This window comes from Ailuropoda melanoleuca, chromosome 16, assembly GCF_002007445.2.
Source record: "Ailuropoda melanoleuca isolate Jingjing chromosome 16, ASM200744v2, whole genome shotgun sequence".
In the NCBI taxonomy this organism is placed as follows: domain Eukaryota; kingdom Metazoa; phylum Chordata; class Mammalia; order Carnivora; family Ursidae; genus Ailuropoda; species Ailuropoda melanoleuca.
Window position 1 is genome coordinate 65,598,973 of NC_048233.1, and position 15,318 is coordinate 65,614,290.

At 47.1% G+C, this 15,318-nt stretch overlaps 1 protein-coding gene across 3 annotated transcripts in view; it reads right to left on the reverse strand.

The window, feature by feature from the left end:
- Nucleotides 1–15,318, reverse strand: part of SLC1A2 (solute carrier family 1 member 2) — a 142,498-nt gene that overhangs the window by 78,464 nt on the left and 48,716 nt on the right. Inside the window, exon 1 of one of the 3 annotated variants that reach the window (XM_034645131.1) lies at nucleotides 11,719–11,739. The exons of the other annotated variants lie outside the window; for them this stretch is intronic. Coding sequence (XP_034501022.1) covers nucleotides 11,719–11,723 — 5 coding nt within the window. The 5' untranslated portion in view covers nucleotides 11,724–11,739. Of the gene's footprint in view, nucleotides 1–11,718; nucleotides 11,740–15,318 lie in introns of those variants that run through there. 3 annotated transcript variants of the gene reach the window in all.

The window sequence follows — 15,318 nt, forward strand, 5'->3', positions numbered from 1 at the left end:
TTGGGCTTCTATCACCTGCAACTAAAACAAACAATCCTTTGAAATTGACATAATCATTTTCTCCACTAAGACTTATCTGTCCAAAATTACATAGCCATGAGTGGCAGAGACTAGGACCCAGGTCTACACTGAGCTCTGCAAGATGAGGGAACCAGTATCTTGAGCTCTCCAGAAGATCTGTCTAGGACAGGGAAAGAACCAACAGATTATTTTCCTGTCTTTGAGGAAGGCACATTTCAAATCACATCTCTGTTCTCTAGGGGGCAGCTCCTTGGGGATCATCCTGTTTTCTACTTCTGACGATCCCAAGACAAGGCCTAGCAGAGTATTGGCTCCTTGTGTGGTAATCTGGAGGAAGTTATAATGAAAAGTGGTATCACAGACATTTCTCAGCCCTTCATTCTTGCCATGCTTAACAGGGAAAAAAGGTGCTGTAGAGAAACCTGACCTCCTCCTGTTGAAGCACTCGGTTGCCCAGCAATCAGCATATGTAAACAGGCAGTCTTAATGCAGGGAGCAGGACTGCGGGTCAGGACCCTTCTCAGGCAAGGAATGAATGAGGGCAGCCTTTGAAGAAGCGCAGATTCTGTGAAATCTCACCTAACTCAAACTTACCCATCCCACAGGCATTGTAGGGGAGCAGATTATGCCACCCCAGATTATCCCTCTTTGGCATGAGGATTATTTTCAGTTGAAGGCAATCAAGACCTAACAGACTCAGGAAAAGCTTTTTACCTCCCCCTAAACTGCCTAAAAGAATTTAGAAAGGGGGTCTGTACCAGGAAAAGAATTACGATCAAAATAACGTTTTCATCTGAAAACTTAGCTGTATGGCCGGGCAAACATTTTTTTACCAAACATTTGCTCTTCTTCTCATCCTGGTTATTGCCTTTCTCCCCTTTGAAGCCCCAGACCCCATCTCTTTCTTTAGCTCAGGATGGTATGTAAGTCTCAATTGCCTGGTTGCCTTTAGGTCTCATAGCTTTGTGGGGTTCCTGGACATACAAACATAATTATATTTGTTCTTCTCCTATTACTCTTTTTGCTACAGGGGTGTCTCAGTCAAGAACCGAGAAGGGTAGTGGAAAAAATAGTTTTCCTCCTCTATTGCATCTTCTTATATTCTGCTTTAAAAGAAAGACTCCAGGAGAAGTAGTATAGTGCAGGGTATGGAAACCCAATCTCTCAGGAAGGTCTTTGGTTGGTGTGTGACTCAGGGGTATGCCTTCACCAGCTGGAAGACTTTTAATAAGGACCAGACCTCAGACAGGCGTCCTAGGGGATACGCAAGACCCTCTGTCAGGAGTGTAAATGGTCCCAACACACTAAACCAAGAGAGAGTGAACTTGAGAATTTTGAATGATTTTCAACCGTAAGAGTTAAGTGTAAGTTGAAATGGAAGGATGGATGGACAGATGGACGGACAGTTGCTTGATAGGTAGGTAGGTAGATAGATAGATAGATGATAGATACAGACAAAATTTACACACTTTTAATTGTATATACAAAGATTACAGATAAAAACAAAGAATACAGATCCTTTCTGGAGGGGTCACAGGACACTCTTAATAGCAGTGACCTCTGAGGAGAAGAATGAGTACACAGGCATCTCAGGTGAGAGAGGGACTCACTGATCACTGCATACTCTTTAGCACAATCTGAGTGTTTTCCCACGTGTGTTTATTACTTTTTCAATGGAAGGATTAAAAATAAGAGGGAATTCCCAAAAATATATTTAACAACAAACCCCTCTTCATTCTGTCTTCTATTGTCTCTAAAAGTTAAATAACCAGAACCCCATTTCCCTGGGTTGCCTGGATAAGCTTTTACCTTTGAGGTTTTTTACACTGACCAAGCAGACATTCACCCTGGTGTGAGCTCTGCTCACGTGTCACTTCCCTAAGCAGAGAGAGGCAGCAACTGGCCCCAGCTTGTGCCAGGCAAACACGTTACATGAGACCTGTTGCTTTGGGGTCTGCCCTAGTTCAGAGGGAAAGGTGAAAGGGTGACGTTGGGGAATCCAAAGTTCCAGCCACAAAGCCTCCAGTCTATCTGCACACAGCCAGGGACAGGACGGGGTTTCCCTGGCCCAGAGATCAAAGAGCTGGCCTCGACCTGCCTGGACTCCAAGGTACTCAAAGTTCTTGGAATGGTCTGAGCTCCCTCATCGACCTGACTGCAGCCTGTGGGCAAAGTTTAAGACTTCACGAGAATGGGACACGAAGCAGACTGTCCAGATGATTCTGAGTCCCTCCCTGTCCCTACCCTGGACACACACACACACAGGTGCATTCCAGTGGCAGAAGCTGGGTGGGCTTTACAGCCCAGTGCTATGACTGCTCCTCTCTAGCTGAACCAAACTCAGCAACTCGCTTCAATCCCTCGAGCCTGTTTCCTTATCCATACAAGAAAAGAGGATTGTAGAGAAGATTAAATTAGATGCCAGCATTTCTGTGACATGCCTGCCCCGTAACAGCAATACTGTCCTTCTTTCTTTCCCTCTTCCCTTCAGCTATTTCAGAAATAAAGGAATGCTTGTTAAAGAATTCAATTGACTGAAAGACAACATAAACTTCTGCCAGAATGAACCTTCAGACTTCTTAGAAAACTCTGCAGGTGCTCCAGTGAGAGTCAGGTCCCCCGGCTCTTACGTAATACGTTACATAAGGGTCATCTTATTTCCCCAGTGTGCCCTCTGGGATTATGATGTGCAGGCTAAGGTCAAAAGGAAATTATGTAAGCATAATCCTAGGAAATTGGCATACAAAGCAAGGCCTAGTTCAAGAAGCAAACCAGCAGGATGTTACCGTGACTCTCAGACGCCACAAACAGGTAAATGTATAAAACACAGTTTGAGTACATTTGGTAGAGAGTCTGAGAGGGACTCATGGACATATTTGTAAATGCTGTATCAGGGGGCCAAACAATCTGAATAGAGGCTGATTTTGCAATAGGGCAGGGTCCTGAAGGTCACCCGCAGGGGTGCATATTAACCTCTTAATTGCTACCTTGCTGGGAGGTCTGGGCAAGGCACCAGAGAGGCAGGGGAGGAGCCGGGGAATTGAGACTTGGGGCAGGGGCACTTTACCTACAAGTATGAAAGTATTTCAACACCTTAACTACTGGCTGCATATCTGCCCTGGAGGCGAGGCATTTCTGAAACAGTCCTATTAGTGAAGATGTTTGAAACCATGTCAAAAACCCACCAACATACAACAATGTACAAAAAGATTCTCAACCACCTTAGAAATCAGAGCAAAGCAAATTAAAAGCACATTTGCACATCAGATTGGCAAAACCTTCTTAAAATCATCACATCGATGATTGGCAGGGACATGGGAAATTAAATGTGGGAGTCTATGTTGGTAAGGCCAGGATGGTAAAGCCAAGGGTCGATTTGGTAGTTTCCATCAAAATTAAAAGTCTGCAATACCCTTTGACCCAGGAAAAACAGTTTTTTTAAAATCTGTCTTTAAAAAAAATGTGTGTGTGCTTACATAAAGATGTATATTCTTTGCAGAATTGTTTGTAACAGTAAAAACAGAGACGTAACCTGACTTTCATCAAATAAGGGGATAGCTGACTACATTCTGGAACATTTTGATGCAATGAAAGACTACGTTCCTGTCAAAAAGAATGATGCATCTCTCTATGAACTGACATGGAAAATGTCCAAAATATAGACATTTAAAAATTCTTCATGCACATGCCCATTTATAATGCATGGAGAGAAATTCTGGAAGGAGCAAAAAACTGCAGAGGTTACCTCTTGGAATGGGATTGGGTATTAGAGTCAGGTATATAAGGGGTCTTTCTATGTTTGTGTAGGGTTTTGTTTTGTTTTCTTTGTAGGTTTTGACTTTTAAAACAATGTTCTGTTCATGTATTATACTGTATAATTAAAATTTCTTTTGATAAATGATGAATCAGCCATCTAAAATGTTTGGAAGAGGACAGTGTTCTGTTTTGTTTTGTTTTTTAGTGCAAGAAACCACTAACTTTTTAAAAGATGAGACTTAGAAGCTTCCATTTACAAAAGAGGTTACCAGGAGGTAATAGCTCTGCGTGCTGGATTTATTTCCAAGCTTACCTGATGCAGATAGCAACAAAAGATAAACTGCAGAAGTGACTCTGAGGTTTATGCTCAGGAAGAAGCAAAGCAAATAATCTGTCCAGAAGAGACCAGGGTTTATTTCTCTCAGAAGGAACATGCTTCCTGGAAGACTCTGGTACCTTTTGTTCTCTCCTTTAAAATGAGAGGAACATGCAGAATCTCTTTTCCTAGTCTTAATTCCACTTTGCCTTGATCAGAAAAAAAGGCAGTTGCCTCCCATTCACATAGGAGTTTATGCATCAGACAATACTAGCCCCGTGCTGGTCCTGGTCACGTAAGTTCAATCGCTGGGACATCTTCTCCAGATCGTAATAATAATGATTCTAGAGTGGGACCGCAGCTGGCAAGGGGGACTTCCACCATTGCCCTGCTCTGACATATTGCGAAGCCTCACATGAGTCCCTGAAAGCTCACGGATGTGTCAGAAGCAGCGGCAGCCCATCTGCACATGGGGATAACCCATCATCTGTGCACAGAGGTAGTAACATAACAACTCATAATAATGATGCTGGTCATGTCTGTGCACCAGGAGCTGACCTGTCCATTTACACACACACACACACACTTACACACACACACACACACACACACAGGTCTGGTGTCTGGTGGATTCAAAGGTTTGATGAAATTAACGACAGATATGCTAACGTGGCAAAATCTCTAGAAGGCTCCTGCCGAAGCATCTACTGCAGGACCCCATCAATTATTTCACAGCACTTCAAATGTTTGGGACCCAAGGTACATGGCCAAAAAGTGACCCCACTGAGAACTCAGTCCCTTGTCTTCTATCATGAAAAAAAAAATGTATTTTACACCTAAGACCCAAATAAAATCAATGTTATTAATTTGCTCATTTACTCATCCACTCAGTAGATAATTACCAAGCATCTACTTTGAACTTGGCACTATTCTAGACTCAATGGATATAGCAGTGAACAGGACAGAAGCTTACATACTAAAGGCAGGAGCTAATAAACACAGAATTAACGTCATATGGCAGGACGTTCTATAAAGAACAATTGATAACTAGGATAGTGATGGGGTACTATTTTATATAAGGCGGTCAGGAAAGTGACATTTAATCAGTGACTTGAAGAAAGTGAGAATGACCATGTGGGAGCTTAAAGAAAAGTATTCTGAGAGAGGGAACAGCAAGTGCAAAGGCCCTGAGGCAAGAGCAAGCTGGTGAATTACTAGGAACAGCAAGAAGGATCTCCTCACCATTTGCACACAGGCAAGTGTGCGCTTGACAGAATTAAAAGATGATCCCCCTGCAAATGCATCTGCAGAAAAAATTTCCTTACAATTCAAGACCCCTGAAGCCCTTCATCTGTGGTCCCTGGTTAAGAATCTTTACTCTATTCCATCCATAGGAGATTGTTGCTTCAGACATAGCACGAGGCTCCAAAAGGCTGAATCCTGACTGCCATCCCTCATGCGGTGAAAGAGACAAAAAGGAGACCACATCCCTTCTTTAGACAATCTGCTGGTTCTGAATTTCCACAAGAATGGGAGGCCCTTCCCTCAGTTTGGGGGCCTGAGAAATTAACATGGGGCCATGAGGAGCACATCGTGCTCACTGCCCCTGCCTCAGTACTGGTGAGGGCTGCTTGAGTCCTGAGCACCCTGCTTGGATCAGATTCCTGTGCCCCAAATTGGAAGTGACCTAGAAGCACGTTTAGCCCCCAAAGGTAGTAAGATAGTCAAACCACTCAATTTGTTTAGCAGCTCTGTTTCAGATGGAGAGCAAGTAACTGACAAATAGTTTGGGTGTGTCTTTAAAGTGAGTTTTGATTGCCTTGAGAGTAATAATAATAATAATAATAATGATAGAAGTAATTTTAAAAAACAATAAACAGGCCAACTGAAGCAGCTTGGTGAGTCCAAGCAACCACTCCATGCCACTTACCTCGCCAGAGTCTCCTGCCCGCCCCCAACTCTTGTGTTAAGACTGTCACACCTAATAATTCTTGCAAAGTACCAGGCTTCCAAGTACAGCTTGACCATAAAACACTTCATAAAACGTGTGGACTTTGCTGCTGCTTTTGCAAGCACAGCCTTGCCCTCTCTCTGTTCTCCCCTTGGCGAGGCACAGCACCGTCCTGCTCCCCGAGCTCGCTGCTCAGGCCCCGGGAACCCCAGCCCCCGCCTCTACTGCCGCACTGCCTGCAGATCACTTCTTCTCTGGGAAGGAACCGCTGGCTGGTTTCATTCCCTGATGCTCCTGCAAGACTCGCTGGGCGCCAACCATGACACCACCCAGGAAGGTTGGAGCCTCGGCTATGAGGCTCCTGGGACCTCAGACAGGCAGGGGAGAGGGGCACGGAAGCTTACCACCCCACACCAATGTGCCAAGAAGTACACGCATGGGTCTAGGGCAAGGGGCTGGTGGGGTCAACTATGACCCCCTTACCTACCAGATTCTTTGTCTCTTAAAAAAGAGAGAGTTTTGTTGTATGTTTTTCAGATTACATAAATAGCGTGCACTTTATTTACAGAAAGATGTAAAAAACAAAGTGAGAATCACCAGTTAAAGCCTGGAAAGTCTAAATAACAGCCGATGCTTGCAGCCAGCACTGTTTTAAAGTGCTTTGCACTCATTTAAACTCATTTACTCATTGAAACCTCATAACCACTGTATAAGGGTGACATTATTTTAAGACCCATTTTGCAGATAGAAAACTAAGGTACAGAGACGTGAACTTCCCCAGGTCTCACAGTTATTAAGCTGAGGAGCTAGAATTCGAACCCTGACCCAAGTTCTTAATGCATTTTAACCATGACTACTTTCCACCTGGGGCACCTCTTTCTAGCCCAGCTCCTGCTGCCCTGGGTTCTCAGCACAGAGCAGGGAAGGTTCCCTCTCTCAGCCTCCGTGGGGTGTTCCTCCTCCTGCCAGCCCTCCAAGCCTTTGTGAGCCTCCCCGCTGAGGACTCCATATCCACCAGACTTGACACCAAACCAGACAGCGCAAGAAGCCACTTTCCAGCCCATCAGGACATGCACAGGGCTAGGGGGATATAATGACTGGCACCCAGCCCTTGACCACCAGGGGTCTGGTCTATTGGCAGAATCATGACACAGAAGCAAGAACGACTAGCAACAGCAACGTGGCCAGACCGCAGGCTCCTTAGGAGAGATTCACATCATATGCACTGGGGATTCACAGGACGTGTTGAGTGGCTGCTGAATGACGGAATATGTGAGCCTGTAAGAACCTGAGCCGGTGGCACAGTTCCCTTCTGGAATCCCATCAGGAAGGGATTTCCAGGTGAAATGACTGCTCAGCGGAGACTCAAAGGCTGGGTGAGACCTGCCAAGGCAGAGGGGAGAGCCTTGGATGAGCGGGCATGGGGGGCAGGACACCCTATGACTGGCCCCAGACAGGAGGAAGCCTGTGTGCCCTCAGCAGACAAAGCTTCCTCAGGCAAGGAAGAGAGACCACACAGGGGCTCAGAAAGACAAACAGACTCGGATCCGTAGCTCCAAGGCCAAAGGAAGGACTCCGGACGTGGGAAAAAGATGTATCTGAAGACAGAGACTTGAGACTTCACACTCCCCTTAGCTCTCCACCCAAGGGAACGGGCAAGAAGAATGATCTTAAGGAGGATGAGAGTTGAATCTTGCTTAACAGCTACTTCTGTGGGCAAGGAGAAGGAAGAAGAATCCTCAGAAACTCAAGAGAACACCATGAGGGAGCAGGAGGGACATGACGGGGTCCCCAGGAGCAATGCTAGGGGGCTTCCCCACAGCACTGTTACTTTCAAGCACCCCCCCCCAAAGGGGTCTCGCAGTCTGCTCTGGCCAGATGCGGCCACTCAACGCACTGGCTCCCATGAGCCCCCCTCCCTCTGTTTCAGTGGCCTATCTAAGACCGTAAAGACCAAGAGTGGTTCCAAGCCACTTTCATCTCACGGGCAAAGTCCAATCCACGAAGCCTGACTGCCCCGAGCAATGGGTTAAGACGGATTCTGAAGCTGAATCCAGATTCAGAATGAACGAGTCCTACGATTAATTAGCAATATCTACCATGGACACCAAACTGAGGAGTGGCCACATAGGCGCCCGTATTTGCCATCCCTGCTTTCAGTAATTCGCATTGACTCTATTTTGTTGCAGACTCACGTAGACCAGAGACGGCCGTATTTATTTTTGTGCCAGGCACCATGCCAGGTGGTCACCGAGTAAACAGAGATTACGATACTCAGCAAATGTCTGTTAAGCGAATGATCAAGCTCATTTGTTCCCGAGAAAAGTGACGACAAAAGAGCCAGATGCCGTGAGATTTCAGAATGCAGAAGCGGCAGGAAGGGCCTCTTTCTTTGAAGCCAGCCCTCCGTCCAGACCCTGCCCTGTGCCAAAGTCCCTGGGACAGGGCTGGGCCCCATCTGCGCCCCAGCAGGGCTCTGCAGGAGGCGTTGTTACTAACCCAGCCAATGGATTCTGGAATGTATGCACTGAGCCTCGCTAGGTGCGGGCCTGTGAACCCAGGCGGATCCCAAAGCATTCCTCAGGCATCTACCTTTACAAAAAGGAGACATGGAATACAAGCACGCCTAGCTTGGCCTCTCCTGGGGCTGTGGAAAGAACCGTCTAGAATTGGGTTGGGCCAATGGACTCTCACTCTGAGGGTCTCCCCTCAAGTACTGATGTGAGCAGACCTAATATTTCTCTTGGATGTCCCTCCGCCCTCCGCAGGGTGCCCTGCATGGAGCAGATACTCAGTGGATAAGACAGGAACACTACATTTTAAAAACTCCGGAACAGATGGGGAGGAGGGCAAACAGGTGAGAAGTTATGGTGCAAGAGGTGAGTAACACCCCAAGAGGGAATCAGAGGAGACACGATATTGCCAAAGGCACCAATATAGACACACATCCCTGCTACTGGAGCTATGAAGACAAAGAGGTTGTGGGGAAAGTTTGGGACAGAGTCACAAAGGAGAAGCACGTGTGCTGAGTCTGGAAACTGGAAGCAGACTTTTAATAGAGAGAGAGAAGGGGAGCCGATGCATCAGGCAGAAGAAACGGAGAACACAGCCCACAGACAGGAAGGGAAAGTCAAAGTAGAGAAACAGGAGAAACATCCGTGGGAGGCGAGTCTGGGAGCTGCGGGACGCAAGGTTAGCACCAGGCACATGAGCTGGGGGGTATGGCAGGAGCCTGGGGGGTCCAGTACGAGGCCTGAACTAAGGGATGGTCATACAGATGAAAATAAAGATTAAAAGCCAAGGCCAGGGGCGCCTGGGTAGCGCAGTAGTTAGGCGTCTGCCTTCGGCTCAGGGTGTGATCCCGGCGTTGTGGGATCGAGTCCCAACATCAGGCTCCTCCGCTGGGAGCCTGCTTCTTCCTCTCCCACTCCCCTGCTGTGTTCCCTCTCTCACTGGCTGTCTCTCTGTCACATAAATAAATAAAATCTTTACCAAAAAAAAAAAAAAAAGCCAAGGCCAAGGGCCCCGGGGTGGCTCAGTCAGTTAAGTGTCTGACTCTTGATTTCAGCTCAGGTCATGATCTCAGGGGTCCTGAGATCAGATCAAGCCCCCAGTCAGGCTCCGTGCTATGGGTGGAGCCTGCTTAGGGGTCTCTCTCCCTCTGCCCCTCCCCTGGCTCTCTCTCACACACACTCTCTCTCTCAAAATAAAATAAAAGCCAAGGCCACGTGAAAAGGGAGAATCAGGAAGGAATCAAAAGTGCTAAGGGAATCAAAGGCCCACAGGCCACCAGGAACAAGAAATAAAAGGAAAAGATGGATGAAGCAGCAATTTTCCATGAGTCCTTAGAAACATGGGTTCTCCAGATCACCACACCTTGTCTGGCAAATGCCCAGAGCCTGGAAATCAAGTATTCAGGTGGCTCTTTCTTGTGAAGCCTGTGGAGTGGCCCTCTTCATGTCAGGTCCTCTTCCTCCCAACCCTTCGTGGGAAAATAAAGAGGGGCAAGGCTTCCAGTACCCTCCTAGACTTCCAGTACCCTTCACTCCAGACAACCACCCAGGGACTGGGGAAGCCGTCATAGCCCCACCGCAAGGAAAGTTGCTAATGCACTTACTCCTCATAGGACATCTGCCTTTTAAAGGAGGCCTGACCCAGATGCTTAGATTTCCAGTATATTCATCCACAATTTCCTATCCGCTGCCTGCCTGGGAGGGGACAGAGGGGGTAACATACAGTCCTTGGGCTCAGGGGCTCACAATTTAGCAGCTGAAAAGTCCATTCTAGTCTGTTGTACACATTACCCTTTCCAGCAGGGGGCAGAAATCCTATATAGTTAGAGATTCACATACCTGGGGTGGTCATGAACATGGGCTCTAGAGGCAGAGAGACCTGGGTTCAAATCCCAGCTCCGCCACTTACCAGCTAAGAAACCTCGGGTGAGTTTCCTAATGTCTGAGCCTCAGTTTCTGTCCTCTGGGAGATGAAACCCTGAACGGGATCAGTATGGTGACGGGCTCTGCACAGCGCGGGGTACAAGGTATAGATAGACTCAACAGCTATCTGCCAAGACGTTCCAGGAAATACTAGAGGCTCACTACTGGTTGTTAGAAAATGCATGCTGGTTCAGATGATAAGAGCACATCTCCCAGAGACTGAGCAGGGCTTTAAGTCCCCTGAGCTCTTCTTGTTTCAGTTCCTTATTTGTAGATGAAACCCCCAAGAGAGACTCTCTTCTTCTAGCTTGCTCTTATCTTGCAGGATGTGGGTGGTGGAAGGTAGTACTGACTTTCCTTAAGCATGCAGTGAGTGGGGCATGGTGCCAGGCCCATCACAGACTCCACGTCCTCTGATCCTCACAGCCCCAAAGGTACAGATGTTCATCCCAGATGGAGAGAGAAAGCAAAGAATGAAAGTCACCCAAGGTCCTAGAGGGAATGCAGGGCTGGCTCTCCAACAAATCACCTCAGCTGCTTCCCAGCCCCCAACCCGAGCCAGGCCTCCACCCCAGGCACCTGGAGATCCTTCCAAAAACGCACACCAAGATAAGATTTTATCCCAGCTCTTTGATTTAGTACTCTAAAAAGCTTGGCTGAGGCAGCAAACCTTTTGATGATTTATTCCAATACTCTTAGCTGCCCTGTCAAGCCTGATTGGGGCTGGAGTCTCTCTCTGGTCTGGATTCAGACCTTGGGGTGAGTGACCTCCTACCAGGCATTGGAGGCCACCTCCAACTCATGGCCTGGAAACTGTAATGGAAAGAGCTTCAAGATTCCATTCTTTTGACCATCCTAGGTCTGGAACCTACCACCTCTCTGGGAAACCATACTGAAGCCTGCCAACATTTCTATTTCCTTTTAGAGATCTATTCCTATCGCGTGAACCCATCTGCCCATGACCCTCATACGATGGAATGAGTGGATCCGGTCCTCATTTGGGAAATTCATCATAATAACATACTAATGATCGCTAACACCTATGGAGTACCTGACTCCGAGTCAGGCGCCAGCTGTCAGTAACCAGTGAAGTAGATGTCAGCATTAGTTCCACTTTACAGACAGGGAAACTGAGGTTTAGAGGGGAGGGGAGGTTAATCAAAGTCAGGCAACCGGTTAGTGGCAGAGACAGAATGCAAACCAGGAACACTTTGCTCAGGAGGCCAGGCTCTACTCACTGCATAAGGCTTTCCCGGGGAAGCTGGGGCAACTTCACACTTCCTCTCCACCTGCCCGAGCGACAGGCACATCTCCAGTCTCCCAGATGGCACGCTGGTTCCTGCTGCGACTGGGAAGTCTGTCTGCAGAACGCTCCAGACCAGCACATTTTCCTACCAGTATGGACACGTGGGCCAGCCATTCCACCCCACTCAGCCTGGCCACGAGGTGAGTAAGCTAAAAACGGTCTGGTCTGCAAGTAACACTAAGTGACCTCATGAGATACAAGATCATTGTGAGTACCTTGTGTGTACATTTAAAAACCAAAACAGAAACTTGATGAACATTGCCCAATTTTAGAAAAATTGTGCATTGCCTCAAGATGCAAAAAAAAAGGGGGGGAAGAAGGGGGCACAAAAGGTCCCCAGGGCTGTTTGTCATGGGGTAGAATGATGGGTGGTTTTTATTTCCTTATGGATTCTTTCCTTTATGTTCAAACTTTCTACAACCAACATGAATTAATCTTTATAATAAGAAATCAAACAGTTACAAAAATAAGCTGATGGACCCTCCCCCACCCCCCAAAAAAAGTCTACATGAGTCAGAGTAAAGACAAAGAACGACTCCTCTGTAAGTCACGTCATTGGCATAGATTCCCTCACCTTGCAGCTCACACAACGTGCCCTGGTTATGAATTTACAGCTCCGTCTAGCACGACTCAGATTTCATGCCTGCCTCTGACGCTGTGAGGAGAATGTCAGCGTGGGGAGTGAATTACCTTAACCCGTCCATGGCGCCCTTCCAGTCCGAGCGTGGCCTTCTGCAGAGGGAAGGTTTAATTACCGAGAGCTCTGTGACGCAGTCAGCCTATTTTTGGCCAGCAGGCGGGACAGGTTAGCTCTTTATCCACTCCTGCCTTGGCCGAGCCTCAGAGGTCACAGAGAGGAGGCATTTTCATCCTGTCCTGGTGCCAAGCCTGCCTTTCTAGAAGCCACTCCAGTCCTGCCTCCTGAGGGACCTGCTGGGCTCCAGCTCATTTTTCCAAAGGACTCTGGCACCGTCTCTCCTCCTAGTATTGTCCCCCTGAACCCCCCCCCCCGGCCACTAGGGCTACAAAATGTCTTGGCATGTGAGGGCTGGGCAGAGGGAGTGAGCTGCCCTTTTTGTGTAATGCACCTTAATGGATACGTTTCACTACACGGATTAGGTGAGATGGTTGGGGGTGAGCTAATGCGGGGGATGAACTGCACGGCAGAAGAAATACATAGGAATTTGGGAGGGGGGGTAGAGGAAGGGAGGGAGGAGCTTGAGCAAGGAGCAAGAGGTCCTATCAGTACAGACGGGAGTCCGTGGACTGAAATGATGGCCAATGAAGACTATCGCAGCTGGGAGGAGTGGCCAAGGGAACTTAACAACACTAACAGCAATAATAAGAAGGTTGATAGTAATGACAGCTCACATTCACAAAGCCCTTACTCCCGGCATCCTTCCGAGGACCGTCCTCTAGACCCTCAACCACCCTGTCAGGTAGGTACTACTCTTAATCCCCATTCGACAGAGGAAGAAACTGAGGCACCAAAAGTGAAGCTGTCTGTCCAAAGTGACATAGTAAGTAGCAGAGCTGGGCTTTGAAAATCTCCACCCGACTGCACAAACTTTGTTCTTAATCGCTTGACTGTGCTGTCTTTCCCTAAGAACGGCAATGCCCAGCGTTCCATCCTATTCCACTGGCTGCTTTGTCCTGCCGGGCGAGCCACCCCTCTTCCTCCGCTGCTGGAACCTTCGGCAACATGCACCACGTCTGCAGCATCTGCAGCCTTGGGGCCGGGGACCTTGGGGAAGGGGGGATCAAAACAGCTCCCCAGAAGCACGGGGGCCAGGGGCTGGTGGAAAGCAGTGTGAACAGAAGGCGATTCTGTGGAGAGCAAGAAGGCAGCAGAGGCGGGCCTCTGAGTGGGGAGTGTGTTGGAGAAATGCCCGCTGCCAGGGGTCCCTGGGAAGGGGAAGAGATGCTCTCTGAATATGAGACAGGGCTTCACGTTGGTTTCACTAAAACCACGAAGGACCACAGGAGCCAAGCAGCTAAGCTGGAGGATTTGTGAAATTTCCAGACTGACACTTGAATTTAGGTACTTTATTTCCTTGGTTCTAAAATATGCTTTTATTTTTTTTTTAACATTTTAAAATTTCTGTAATTGGGATGCATGGTGTTTCTTTTTTCACTTTAAAAACGATTATTAAATTGTTTGGGCAGCTTGCAACCAAGGCTGATTAAAGACAGAGGAAAAGCAGCTGTCTAAGAACCTTAGAAGCGGATGCAGCTGCACACACCTTGTGTTCACTCATCTCTTTACTACGGAGGCTTGCACTCCTCCAGCCATGTGTATAAATGCACAGAAGCCATGCCACACACACACCCCCCAGCCTCACTACCATCTCCTGCTTGTCCTGATCTCAGCTCCAACATTCCTTCCTCCAGGAAGCCTCCCTGACCTACCAGACCAAGTCTAATAGTTCTAATCCATCTGTGCAATGAATTAATGTCCACCACCCCCAACTAGACTTCACGCCCAAAGGGGGCTTTTTCTCCCCTTCACCATAAAAATCACCAGTTAGGAGCACAATAAGAATTTCAATAGTTTTGTGTTTCATGGGTAAATGTGAGCTTGAACATAAAGCCAGAAGAAAAATGACTGATTCCCATCTCGGAGGACGTAAAGTTCCTTTCAATAATCCTTGGTAAATACCACTACCGTCATGAGTGGGCATGAGAGGCTATATTAATTTGGATTTAGTCATTCCGGAAATAGGTAACAAATATTTTAAACCTTTATATTCACAGAACTGGTCAGCCCATCTCGGGAATATGGTGCATGGAGCAAGCCCCAAGAAAAATAAATTCAATTCAGACATAGATGGTCATTTGCAGCGCTACTGTAATACACAGACGGTGGAAACAACCCAGTTCGATCATCGCAAAAAGTTAAGCAAATGATGCCACTGCAGTGGAAAGGAGAACAGAGATATTAAAAGACATAATTTCTTATCCATATTCCCATATGCAACCGAGCGCATAGCCACAAAGCTGGGCATAGAGCAGGTCCCACACGATGTAAGAGTGGACATAAGAAAGCAGTTTAGAACAAGAATTCATAGGAAAATAATTTAAGTTCCTTTTTCCTTAACAAAGGAAGGGTTGGCAGCCTCAAAAGCAGTTGTAAGGAATAAAGGTATGTAGCGTGATCTCAAATACATACGGTCATATATTATGATCACAAGGCAACGCATTTTAATAGTTGACAACCTCTGGTTCACAGAATGACAGGTGATTTTTTTCCCCCTTATTTACACCTTTAAATATTTTAGCAATTCTCTGCAATGAACATAGAGAGCTTTTATAATCCCAGTATCAACAGCCTTTTAAAAAAAAAAAAACCATAAACAAATGAACTTTGAGGAATTAGTTTCAAACAGTGAGGAGACATGGGCCAAAACGTGAACAGAATAAGTCATTTATATTATTGTAAGAAAGGTAAACCATGGGGTTTTGCCCAGCTTTGTATCAGCCATCGTGCCGAGCTCACGCAGAGAGCCCTTCCTCAAAATTCAACTCTCCCACA